The sequence below is a fragment of the Catharus ustulatus genome, chromosome 15 (assembly GCF_009819885.2).
Source record: "Catharus ustulatus isolate bCatUst1 chromosome 15, bCatUst1.pri.v2, whole genome shotgun sequence".
Taxonomy (NCBI): domain Eukaryota; kingdom Metazoa; phylum Chordata; class Aves; order Passeriformes; family Turdidae; genus Catharus; species Catharus ustulatus.
Genome location: NC_046235.1, coordinates 10,842,490 through 10,856,202, shown reverse-complemented (window position 1 = coordinate 10,856,202; position 13,713 = coordinate 10,842,490). Strand labels below are relative to the sequence as shown.

The window sequence follows — 13,713 nt, the reverse complement described above, 5'->3', positions numbered from 1 at the left end:
CACAGTGATTTAATTAAAATTTGCAGAACAACAATGTACCTAATTAGAAACATAATAATTATGCCAATGTACCTTTCCATCTTTGAAGCGACCATTAGTCATTGAGGTGGTATATTTTGTAATTTAAGATCATCCTAATTTTCATTTTCTGACTAGTTAAGTACAGTCATTGTCATGTTCAGGTAATTGCTTTATTAACAAGCTTAATTAAAGTTCCTGCAAAACTGACATCTACAAAGTTATTCTTCTTAATGTGTTGTTCACAAAAACATTAACTAATTACATCGAGCTCTTTACAGGGCTTATGTAGCTCATAAGCTTAATTCATTAGTACTTTAAAGAGCTTTGAAAACTCTGCCTGTAATAACCTATGGAAATGCTTTGTATTGTCACAATATTAAATGGAGCTGTTACACCCAGGAAACTTCTTTGTACAAAGTTATTATGTGAGAGATGGTGTACATTTTAAAACACTTGCATTTCAAGCAGTAACTTTAAAAAAAAAATCAGTGAAATCTTTGATAAACCTAAGCCTCTTAGAGTTCAAAGCTCACAGGAAGGGGTGATAATTTATAAAATTTCCAGAAATACAAGCAAATTCTGCAAGTACAAAAACCACTAATTTTTCAGTTGCTGAAAACAAGGTGCAGGGACTGAGTACATACAGGCCACATCTGTGTTCAAATTTCATCATGCAGAAGTGCTGAATTATTGGTGCAACTGAAGAATATCATTGCTTAGAAGAATTAGTTTGTCATCTGGAAAACAAAGCTAGAATAATCAAAACCCCACACTACAGCCCAACAGGTTTATCAATTTCCACTTTAGCACTTGTGCATAGAAGATGAAATAATCCAGGTCAAGTTTCCAAGATTTCAGAAAAAGAACCAAAAAGGTTTAATGCCTAAAGGGTGGTGAGATTTTTTAAAGCAGTACAACTCCTACACATGAAGCTAAATCATCTTTAGAGCCATTGAAGTTCTTATTACCTTGTGTCTCCTATAGTTTAGGTGACACTTAAATCATTGTAGCACAAGGTGTGGGCATAGCATTTTCATAATTTCTAACATTTTACCATTTGTCATTGTGCTGGAAATCAACACCACTGAATAATTTCCAATGGAAAATTAAAAAGACAAAGGATTCCTTTGACTAGCCCTCAATAAATTAGTTGTGGGGATGAAGGGTTCCATGTCTTTGGTGGACCTGCAAGGCTGAATTAACATCCTGAACCTCTGTCTACATCAACCAGTAAGCTCAAAAATGAACTTAAGTTTATCTTTTGTCATTTTTTCCCTTATAGCTCTTGTACTGTTAATTTGGTTGACTTCCCCCAATTTTGTCAAGAAATTCTTGCCTCTAGGTCTCCAATGTTTCCTGGAATTATTCTGGAATTATTCCAGGCTCTAATGGCTAAATGAGATCCTGTGAGATGTATATTTAGTACATGTGTATTTTCTTAATGTGAATTACTGGGTATTTATTGACAAGTTTCATCTGCATTTGATCAGTCAGTCACACTTCTGTTGTGTCTTTTCCTTTTCATTCATTTTTTTTTTTCTCAGATAAAAGTTCTAAGTATGGAAATGGCCATCCCTGGTACAAACATAGGTGCTGTGGGATGGCAGCCCCAGGTCACCTCTGAAACTGCTCTGCCAGGCCAGGAACTGGGAGCCCAGAGCTCCCACCTCAGCCTCTCTGTGCCTGCAGGAGAGGCCAAACCCACCTGCAGCCAGCATGGATCAACTGCTGCTGTGTCTGCACCAGAGCCAGGGACCAACACACACATCCCTGCACAAAGCAGTCCACCCTGCTGCATTCTCACAGAACATGACAGCACTGCAGGGCCAGAATAATACTTGCCAACAGCACTGGCATGTGAAAGAAAATACTGAGAAAACTTAGATTTTAGTGACTCGAAGGCAAGAAAAAGGGATCACACTGTCTGGTGAATTCTAACATGAGTTTGAGGGAAGCAGCATGTTCTTTTTGTAAAAGATACCAGAATACCATGATCATTCCTGATTATAAAAATGTTATTTTTTTAGGACACTAACATATACTATTTTACTTAATGCTCTCCCTAAAGTATTTTCAGCTCATTTACCAAAATTCATCTTCTAAAAAAAAAAAAAAATAAATAAATTTTGCTAGGACAGGAGCAATTGATAGCAAAACATACAATAAATGATGATGAGACAAAGTTGTTTCAGAATAAATCTTTAAAAAAATCTCATTTGAAAAAAACCCCAAAACCCAAGGAGGCAAGTTCTGGGAAGTATCTCTTTGACAGTCAAACATGTCAGCACCAGGAAATGTTTCATGTCTTCATTGTAGCTGTCAGGCTTATATCATAATCACAACAGCTTGGTGAATTTATAACATTGGCAGTATGTCTGATGAAAACCAGTTAGATCTTATGGCCGGAAATAGAGAAGGCAAAAAACCCATTTGGAGCTAACAGAGATTCAGGTAAGATGAACAAAAATGAGTAAATATCATGACAGAACATGAAATGAAATCTATTTAGCACAGAATGTCTTATGAAATCAAGAGTTCAGACAGAAAAAGTTGTTTTTGAAATGAGCCCATCTTAACCATAAATATCAAAGCTAAATTACTGCAATACACACTCCTAGAGAGTATTAAAGAGTAACTTGTTTAAAAGGCAACATGTGGCCATTTTTCCTGCAATCTGTGTGCACAGATGAGAGTTTCTGCTCTCATTTGCTCCTTCTGGCCATGCAAATCCTTCAGCCAGAACAGGAGAGTAGCTGAAGGCATGGCAGCATTTTAATATTTGTGTCCATTAATAAGTGGAGAATTCAAGATGCTCAGCTGAGAAAATAATGTAGCTGTTACAACACAGCAGAGAATTTTCTTGCCCCATAGCTTTATTTTCCTGTTTGTTTGTTGTTTTCAGGGTTTTTTGTTGTTTATTGTTTGTTTGTTTGTTTTCTGTATTTTTGAGAAGGCTATTTTTGGATTTTAAAAGGTAGTTTTACTGGCTGTCAAACATTACTTTGCATGCATAAAGATAAGAGAACCTTAAGGGTATTCCCCAAAACATATTTTCCAGTGCCTGAAGTGCTGTTTTTGGGACATGTGTCCAAGGCATGGAAGGCTTTATTTGCTAATGGGTGATCTGGAATGCTGAATGGCTGTGAAGACATTTTCTTTTATTGAATGAAGCCCTAAGGTGATCGTATTTTCAGTATAACAATGAGTCAATTTATCCCCACTGGGTTATGGGAATTTTTTTATGGTACCATATATGCTGCATCTGGCACACAAGCTATTAAAACCACAGGGTAAATGAATTCTTATATGTTACCCATGCAGTCTAGGAAAAAAGAGACAATTAAAAATAAATCTATCACAGAAGAATGATTCTGCTAAGCTATTTTATGATTTGAAGACCAAGTCTTGAAAGAACTATCCCCAAATCCTCTTGTCTAAACAAGCCAATCTCATCAAATTATATTTTTTTCAGTTGCATCATCAATATTAAAAATGTTCTACTTCATTAAGAGAACAGGCTATTTAGAGAAACATGAATCAGGAAAGTCAGAAGAATGTGATTTGGCATTCTGACTTGCTGTTTGTCAAATATGGAAAAACCGACATTTATCAGCACTTTTTACACGAAAAAACATTCCTGCATTAACAAAGAGTGTAATTTCATGCTGCCTGATAACCAGAGGTATTTCATCCTCGCCCCACACCCCGGCTGAGCCCTGCTGAGCAGAGCTGAGGCCCCAGGCAGAGCTCACCTTGGTGCTGTAGGTGTGTCCATCGGAGCCGCACACAGCGCTGGAATGAGCCACGGGGCAGGGCTTGCACTTGGCTATGTTGGCTGCTCCAGCCCAGTGCTTCTGGGCCAAGCTGCCTTTCTTTTGCCGAAGGCTGAAAAAAAAAGACACAGCAAGGTTTTTGAAAAGTTTGTATGTAACAGAAGAATTACTGCCTCGCTGAATAAAAATGGATTTTCAGTACAGCATAAATTTTGAATCATTTCAGTTAGAAAAGACCTCTAAGATCATCGAGTCCAACCATTAACCCAGCTCTGCCAAGTCTACTAAACCATAATTTAAAGCAAGTAAATTAAATACAGCTCCTAACAATGCTTTCATAATAAGGCACATTACAGCAGGCAATCTAAAAAGTCATAAATTGGTAGGCAGCCCTAGATTTACAACACTTGGTGGTTTCATTTAGATTTATAACTAAAAATGATTTCACTTCAGAGAACCGCATTTCTTGAGCTACACAGCACTTCTGGTGATGCAGGCAACATTACACCAGGTTGTACTTAGGGACATTTTCTCTGGGCCTTCTCAGAGCTGCCAAACTAGTGCTAAGGTAGCAATGATTTTAAAACAAAATCCTTCAAAAACCATTGCAATTTATACTGTGCTTATAACAATGTACAGAATCACTAAACACTTTTGTCACTGTAGAGGCAGGAGCCCTTTTGACACACCAGCTACTGAACTATCAGCGGAGGTTCTCAGATCAATCACAGTCCCCCCAGAAATGCCATAAATGTCATATATGTCATAAAAGGCACAGAGTGCATCTCCAAATCCACCAATGTGTGCCCCTGGGGAGTGACTGCAGTTGTGTTCAAGTCATGGAATTGCATTAAAAACATCTATGAAGAAAGACATCTGCTCCAAAAACTTATTGCAAAACGTGCCATTGATTCTAATGGCTCATTTTCCTGTCATAATGAACTACTTGACTGATAGGACATTAAGTAATTATCACCAGCCTAATGTTGTAAGCTGATTAAAAGTTTGCTTTAGAAACCCCAATCCAGTGTTACAATGCAGATTCATTTTGGCGGTGTGTACTTTTCTTTCACTTGAAAGTATTTACAAGGGAAGGCAAAGCATTGCAGCAGCTTTGCTGGAGACTGGTAAGAAAAATAACTGCCATCTGTTCTTGTACCACAGGAAAAAAAAAGATATGATATAACAGTTCAGTTAGAAATGCATTTCAATGTGCTGCTGAATGACTTTATCACAGTTTTAGAAAAATACATACAGATATTTTTTAAAGCAATTTCACTACAACTTGCAATTTGCTACACAATGCCAACTCTGATGTAATGACACGTTCAGCTGCTAAATAAAATAAATTCCATTCTTTCATCTCAGTTCTAGTTTCCCTCAAGTCTAACCTTTGCCAGAGATGAATAGTACTATTAAGAAGATTGAGTTCACAGAAGGAATCCAATCATGATATAATAAACTATGAAAATAGAATCCAAGTATTTAAGTATTTAATTTCCTTGTTATTTTGAAGAAGTCTCCTCAATGCAGAGAGCAAGACTCCCTGTTCCAGATGCATTCTGCCTCACCAAGGTACCAATACACGAGGTGCTAAATGCTGGGGATAGGGGCTTACTCGGCTCTGAACCCCCAAAAGCAGCTCTGTGGAACTGACCTCTTATGCTGAGGCTGTACAAACTGTTTATTTACAGTTTTCCACAGTAACTGATTTCTCTGCAGCCCCCAACCATGCTTTGTTATCAAATGTAATGATTATCTTATTTTCTTGAGCTCTTTGGATTACAGGAATTACAGTAATTTCAAGACTACAAGGCGCACTATTTTGACTAAAATTTTGATCGAAACCTGGAAGTGCGCCTTGTAGTCCGGTGCACCTTATATATGGACAAAGTTCAGAAATTTGCCAACCCGGAAGTGTGGGTTGCAAGCAGAGCTGCAAGAGCCACGCTCCAAGCTGCCCGCTGAGCCATGCGGAGCCGCGCCAGCCGGCGCTGGGGATGGGCGGGAGTGCCGGGGCCCGCACACGGGGAAGGTGCGTGGGGCTGCGTTTAAGGCTACACCAATCTGTGAAAAATGTTTGCAAATTGAGCAGCTGCCAGTAAACTCCATGGGATTCCGTTACTAATTAGTTACTTTGTTGTGCGCGGATCCTCGCCGCAAAAAAAAAGTGCGCCTTATAGTCCAGTGCGCCTTATATATGGACAAAGTTCGGAAATTTGCCAACACCCAGAAGTGTGCTTTATAATACGGTGAGCCTTATAGTTGTGAAATTACTGTGCTTTTGTTTTTTGCAGCTTGACAGGAAAATTTCCTCATTTACTTTACTTACAGCCCTACACTTCTGGAAATGCACAAACTCAGAGTCAAAAATACATGTGAATGTTTTATTGTAGATACTGATGAGCAGAATCTGGAGACAAATATGAAAGGAATTTCTACAGTCTGGACACTGCAGAAGGTTATAGCATAAAGCAGGCTTTTCACTGACTTCCAAGATCTCAAAAAATAGATCTTTTGCGATACATAAAATTGTTAAGAACAACATCTTCAACATTTTCAACAGTCAAATGCTGAAATGCTAAACTGAAAGTGTGTGATTTAGTGCCATCATCATCAAAGCTATCAGCCACAAAGCGTGGATGATGGAGTGAGTGAACTAACGAGCACCTCATCAAAATTAAATACATTGCAGTTCTTAGTTAGACTGATGACTAAAAAAGGTCTGAGTGCCAAGTATAAAACACATTGTACAGCATTTGACCACTACATCAGGCATTCTACGCTATAACGTTAGAAGAAAAGTCCGCTCAAAACAGAGCTGCTTGTCCATCTCTGCACAGACTTACACCCCCTTGCTCTTAATTTATTTATTCCTTCTTTGATCCCTTCAAGATTCATATTGCAAAGCCAATTCCTGTTGGAAAATCCTTCTGGAGCTCATGATGTTTTCCCTCTCCCATCATTGCTTAAAAAAACAAAAAACCAAAAAAATTAAATTTGAATGTTTTAAGCCATTCCATGAGTTCATCGAGCCTGGTGGCCCTTTCCATCACTTTCCTGAGAGTATAAAGAACATGCACAGCCTTAGGCCTGAGCTTTGGTCTCAGAGCAGCTGCCTGGAAGACAACACCAAGCCTGGTGCCTCCCCTCAGCTGGGGACAAGAACGGCTTCCCCTGAGCCCGATTTGCTGTGTTTCACCTGCCAACAATGAAGGAAACATTTACTCTTCCTTCTTTACATTAATCTTCAGGATCTTCTTTTGATAGTAAAAGGAAGTCTAGTCTCTGAAAGAGTGATGTTTAATAACAAAAATGTATAGCGGAGTAAATCTCAAAGCATTTCATTATTTTGAAACAAAGATGAAACAATTTTAGTCACACTTCTTATAATGTGTGCAATGAGGCAGGGAGTGCTGCAAGAATTATCTGCAGCTCCCTCATTCCTGCAGGCATGTGGAACTGGTAGCACAGCAGCCATTTTTGTTGCAAGAAACAGACTGGCTTTCAAAAATGAATATATTCTTTTCAAGCTGCATGTTTTTCCAAAACGATAGTGTAAAGTGCCACTGTATTTGAAGCAAGTCAAAAGTAATTTTTGTCAGCTTGGCCAAGTGAGCAACAGCTGAAATTTTAACTGGATACCCAGATTCCACATCCCCACCAAAACCACAGCTGAGCACCTGTCTTGTAAAAGGAATATCAATTTTCCAAAAGCAAACATGCATTTTTCTCCAGTCATATTTTGAGAGGCTGGATAGGACTTTTGGAAGCTTTTCAATCCTATAACTCCTAACAACACATCAAACATACAAACAAATTAAAACCTAGACAAGAACATTGGCTGCCATAAGCAGCCAGCCAGCAAATCCCCTCTCAGTAGAAGTGCACATTCACATACTCTGGGAATGCTCTGCTATGCTAATCATCTTGGTTTAGAATGAATGTGGCAGGAGCAAGCCAGGCCAAAGCAAATTAGGACTTTTTTTTTTCCTCTTTTTTTCTGACAACCAGCTTTAATCCTGCTTTAAGACTCGGAATTGAAAGGATCTACTACTATTTTCACTATTCCAGAAACTTGAACACATGAATGTTTTGGTCAAGTGTTAAGACTTACAGGCAAACCCTCCCTGCTTTTGCTTTGCAGACTGGTGAACTAATGCACCAAAAGGTGGAAGAATTATAGAATTGGTAAGTTTTACAGAATTCAGCTTCTTGGTATTTTAATACATAAAGATATTTCAGCAGTTTAAAGCATTCTCCACGCAGGGAGAATGCGCAGTGACTCAAGGTCATTAGTCTTCACGCAGACACACTGCTCACCACACTGTGACAATCCAGGGATCTGGCATCTGCTTGGCTTGCACAGGAGCAGGGAGAGTGCCTGAGGCTCTGCAGATGCCACCAGCCAGATGCCAGGACAGTACATGGCAGCTCGGGGCAGCCAGAGCCCCAAAGCCACAGACACCTGCACATCAGCACTCAGCTTCCAAGCACAAAGCCTTGGCCATGCAAAAAGGACCTCAGCAGCTCGAGGAAAAGTGGTTCCACTCAAGATTTTATGGCTTCCAGGTGCACCCTGGTGAACCAGAAGCTCAGCCCCACCTGGGTGCAGCTGGCAGCCCCAAGAATGGTAATCACCCAGCCCTGTCCAGCCTGGCTGGGAGCATCATTTCTGGGTGCTGAGAGCCTGCTTGGGAGCTTGAACTGTGCCTTTGATTCAGCAAAAGTCTGTCAAACAAAGCATCTTAAATTGACTCAGATTAAAAAAAAAAAAAAAACAACAAAAAAATCAGCAACGAAACCCAAAAATGCAAAGCCTTAATTCCTGACCAACCTTTGACTGGATGACAAAAGCTGAGTTATTTAGGGAATCTCTGTATCTTTCTCATAACAATTTTCTTTTTTTTTTTTTTTTTCCACATTTACAGTATAATTTATTTGCATTGAGTTTTATGTTTGACAGATGTTCAAACTTTTCATTAAGAAGAAAATGTACAACATCGAGGGTCTGTTACTTGGCTTGAGATCCGTTATTCCCAAATGCACCTAAAAGAAACTAGCAGATTAAGCATCAACAGGTTTAATGCAATCACAAATCAGGTTCCTTTGGCAGGCTGTTGTTTTGAAAGTCCTGAAAAACTTTCAGGATGAAACAGACAATAAACAGAAGTTTCTCCTTAGGACTTCAGAACTTATTTGGTAATTTTATTGGACAAGTAAAGGACATTTTACCCAAATGAGTTTTTGTTAGGTGAGTTTTCAAAGGTCTGCTGCAAATAACAGCAGAAAGTTTCTCAAAAACCCCAACAAATAAGTTACACAGTCTTCTGACAGAAAGTATCAGGTAAACAAATAGTGAGATTGGTACTGTCTCTTCTTGTTCTTTAACTTACTGTTTCAATGATGTTACACAACTATAACATTTGGTTCAATTCATGTTGTAAATTACTTACACCTATCGTGTTTTCTGGGCTTAAAATCATCCAACTACTTATTTCAGATCCTATTTGAACAGTATTGAGCTGGTTAGGATATTTTGTACAGGCCTCATGTACAAAATACTGACTTGACAAAATCAAATTATTTCATGCTGATAAACTGGTATTATTGAACTTTTATTGACATTGCCACTCCTAGCTGGGCTGGTGGCAGCAAAGGCCATCTCTTCCCAACAGTCTCTTCCAGAGCCTTCTTCCATGAAGCAACGGCCATGTCACCATCTGGGGTTTGCAGGTTCCCTGGAAGGCAGGTTTGAGTTGGGCACCCACAAGAGGCTCCACCCACGGCAAGGATTCTCCAGGTAACCTGTGCTTGGGGGTCTGTGAGTTGTGTACTGGAGTTTGCAATTATGGCTCTCACAGAGACATTCCTCAAGATTAGGATTAACTCCATCCATCCTTCTTTCTTTCTGGACCTCAAATCAAACAAAAAGTCACAAAGAACTATTTTAAACTCTATTAAAACAAAAATGAAAAGTTCAATGAACCAGAGTTGGTACTAGAAGCTGGAAGGAGCTCTGACAGCAGACTTGAATGGTTTCCTGAAGCTGGAATGCTTCACAGTGGGAACAGTTTAAAATATACTGTCTGTGCCTTCTCCATGCCTAATGCATAGCTTGTTCATGTCCCCCTGAAGGAAGCTTAGCACACTGAAGATAAAGCTAGCAGTGCCTGCCTGTTTTTATCTTTCTTTTGCATAAGTTGTTTCTCTTGTTCTCAAGGAAAAGAATGACAAACCTGAAATTTGCCAGTATTAATGGCAATGTTTTCTCTTTTTATCATTTTGGTATTCTGTTAGAGTTAAGAGCTTGGCCTCATTTCTAGAACCTTTCATATTTTTCACATATTTTTCACTGTGTATACCTTCATTCACTAACAGTCAAGATTTGCAAAGAAAACAGTTTACACATATTACCTTGAAAAAAAAAAGGTACTATGCTATTGAATCTGATATAGACTCTTTATTTAATAGAAACACTGTAAAATGAGAACAGACATGATTACAGCAATTTCTCTAGCTGGGTTTTACACTTTCAGATACAAAGAATAATAACATGCAGCCTTGCACTTCAGCATCATCCCACTGTACTAAGTACCACTTTTCCTGATTTCTGTATTCTAAGAAATAACCTAAATGATTTTAGTTTTTCTTGCTGCCTTCATATCTTCTCCCCAGAAGATCTGGCTTAAAAGAGCCGTAAGAAATAAAAAGGCCATTGCTCATTTGTAGATGTGTAAAAGTTTTAATGGGACTTGGTGATGGCTGGGGTCTCTTCTGGCAGAATAAATCTTGTTCAAGACTGGTCCCCCACAGTAAATGGATAATCTACTTGCTATTCTTTCAAACAATGACATTGATGAGATTATATAAGTAATTAAGTCTGTTGCAGAGAGAACCAGTAGCCACTGGAGTGTTCCCAGAAAGCAGTGGGTACTCAGAAGATAGAGATGACAATTTTACAGAAGAATTAAAGCAAAAATCTCAAGTGTTGAAGTGAAAGTGTACCAGATGTCATCCCAGTGAAATGAAAAACATGTATTTCCAAGGGAAGAGGAAGAGTCAAGCCTCTATTTCTTACCAACAGTAAGAAGTAATTATAAAATAAACAATATTCTAGAAGGAACTTGTCAGCTGGATGTGAGGAAGGTTGAAAGATGTTGTATAGTCTATGCTTTGCAAGAACACCCCCTGACATCTTGCAGGGAAAATGCCCTGAAGATTCTTGCATGGATCCCACTAGGTCCAGCTGCCAACCGACTCTGGAAAGAGAACAAAGGCTCTGGGGGCCCAGGGTCCTCAGGGTTATCAGTTCTGCATGCTGAAGGAATCTTCTTATTTTTTAACTTTCTCTGTGTTTTAAAGGAAGAAATTACTTGGGAACAGCTGACAGAGATTCTGAGGGCCGAGAAGACCCAAAAACCTCTACTGAGTTTGATTGAGGTGATGCAGCTGCTGCAGGTGACTTTTGAGATCCAGCAACACCAGTCAGAGAACATCAAATGCAACTACTTGAGCAAGGCTACTCAGAAAGCAGCAAGGTCTGTGTCTAAACAGATATAATATGTCATTTAAATATGGATACTGTTAAATTGCCAGGACAACTCTACTCAGTGTCAGGGTCTCAGTACAAGTATCATTCTGAGATGTTAGTTCTGGCTTTACTTATTCCTGGACAAAAAATCATAAGGTTGTTTATTAAGGCCAGTAGAGAAGCACAGGGATTTTTGCCTTTGAGTACTTCAATACATAAAAATGAGGTTTCTAAGTTCCACTTACGTCTTAGCTAACAGATTATTGTGCTTATAGGCAATTCATTTTTTAATCTAAATTCTAAATGATTTTCAACTTTTAGACCTAATACATATGCTCAACAGCTGCACAGGTATGAAAACAGGCAAAGTACACAAAGGAAAAGAACCAAAGCAAAAAATCCACACAAACATAAAATCCCAGTGTTCTTAAAAGTCATTGTGCTCTCCTGAATAAATAACACAGCTTCTAAACTCTGCCTGTTCTCATGAATTTTCATAAGAGAATTATTTTCTTTTTCATCGTTATTTTTCCACTAACATAAAAAGGAATCTCAGACACCAAACTATGTAAAAATAAAATGAAGTGCCTTGAATTTCAAAGGAGGAGGGGAGATAGCAGGAAGTTTGTAATTAAAGCTGAAATCTTATTCATCACTCCTCAGTTTGCAGGAATCTCCAATCCTGGATTTCACATGCTGGATGAGATGTAAGAAGTTGGCACCAAGCACTTAATGGTGAAGTGTGCAGCAAATGGCATTTTTTTGGCACTGGCCCTCTTTCTTTCCTTCTAGGATAGCTTATTGGTTTTTGCTCCATTACCAAAGAAGAATACATTTTAAAAGGATAAAGGAAGCTTTTCTGCCCAGGATCTGATTATCTTGATATTAAAATAATGCACTGATCAGGTCTGCCTCCTCCTGCTGGCAGAACTTCCCAAGATCTCCAAGGAAGCTAAATTGTTGCTGGTGTGTGAGATTAATCTGAGCTGTCAGGTTGTTTGGGGAGGAAAGCTGATCCTCCCTTACTATGCCTTGTCTCATGCAATTAGACAGGTTCAAAATTGTTTTCACCAAACGTGGCAGAGCAGTCATTTCCCACCATTTCCCTGCTCCAGCTCCTATTTCTAGTGCCAGTGTTGAACCCTGCATAACCATAGCTGTGAGAACACAGGTGCAGGTTACTTAGTAAGCTAAAATTCAAGGCAGATTTCTTGCCAGCATTTAATAAAACTTTAAAGCTCCAACATGACCGATGAATCGCCCAGAAGCTGAGGATGGAACAGCTTTCAAACCATCCTCAGTCTTGGCCAAATGTGGAGGTCTGTGAAATTTAGCACCATCAAAGCTCTGATGTCTCATATCTCCCCAGACACTGTTTGGCAGAACGGAACTGATGGAACAAACAAATGGGCTGAAAGAGGTGACAGACCCACCCTGGGGTTTTGCTCAGCTCCATGTCCTTTGGCTCAGTGTATAACACAGTCTTATTTACTCCAATGTGCAACACAACCCTTAATTCTACATTCCAAAAGGCCCTACTGCCCAAAATATGAGAGTTTGGTTGCTATTCTTTCCTTTTTCCTGAAGTATAAAAAAGTTCAGGAATCTTATTATTACTTTGCAACTACAAGGGAGAAAATCACCACTGTCCCCCCAAAGCATCCTCAGACAGCTCAGCTGCGTTCTGCTTCATTATGTTGCTTTTGCTTATCCTAAGGCAAATAACATGCAATCCTCAGGAAAAAAAAAAAAAAGACATTTTGCTGGTAGGGATGAGAAAGTAAATGAATTTAAAAATATAGTAAGAATTCTTGCCCTTAAGGCACTAAATCAAACGTTTCTGTTTAAAAATGACTGCACAGTACTCCTGTTCTGTGAATACTTGGCACCATGGTTCAAACAATCAGTTACAAGCTGTGCTAGCAAAATATTTGCCCCTTCTGACACATTTTATTATGAGATAGGCTTATTAAATTCTCAAGAAAGATACAGCAGATTAAGCTGCTGAGGATTTTTACAATTAGCATTGATTACCTAAGAATTCATGTGTGATTTCTGAATAGAATTGGCTTGTCAAACAACAGACAATTAAAAAAAAATCAATCCCAAAGCCACCTCCAGAGTGTAGTCAAAATCCACTATTCAAGGTAGGTTCGAGGAAATAATCAGAATGCAGCTTCCTATATCAGAATAAAATGAATGTTAGTGAAGTGCATGCAAACTAAACCAGTTATAAATACTATAAGGAGCTGAGTAATTTTAAAATCCCATCCTTTTTAGCATCTAAATAGGCTAATGCCCCTGTTGCTTATTCAGCACTGCTGATTTATAGAGCTCAGTACTATGAATGTCTAAACATTCTGCTGAATTCCTCACCGTATTCAT

General features: G+C 38.9%; 1 protein-coding gene across 2 annotated transcripts in view; it reads right to left on the bottom strand.

The window, feature by feature from the left end:
• The window catches only part of SPOCK1 (SPARC (osteonectin), cwcv and kazal like domains proteoglycan 1), a 281,460-nt gene that overhangs the window by 90,020 nt on the left and 177,727 nt on the right, over positions 1–13,713 (bottom strand). For both annotated transcript variants that reach the window (XM_033072969.2, XM_033072970.1), the window contains one exon: positions 3,774–3,906. In XM_033072969.2, coding sequence (XP_032928860.1) covers positions 3,774–3,906 — 133 coding nt within the window. The remainder of the gene's footprint in view (positions 1–3,773; positions 3,907–13,713) is intronic.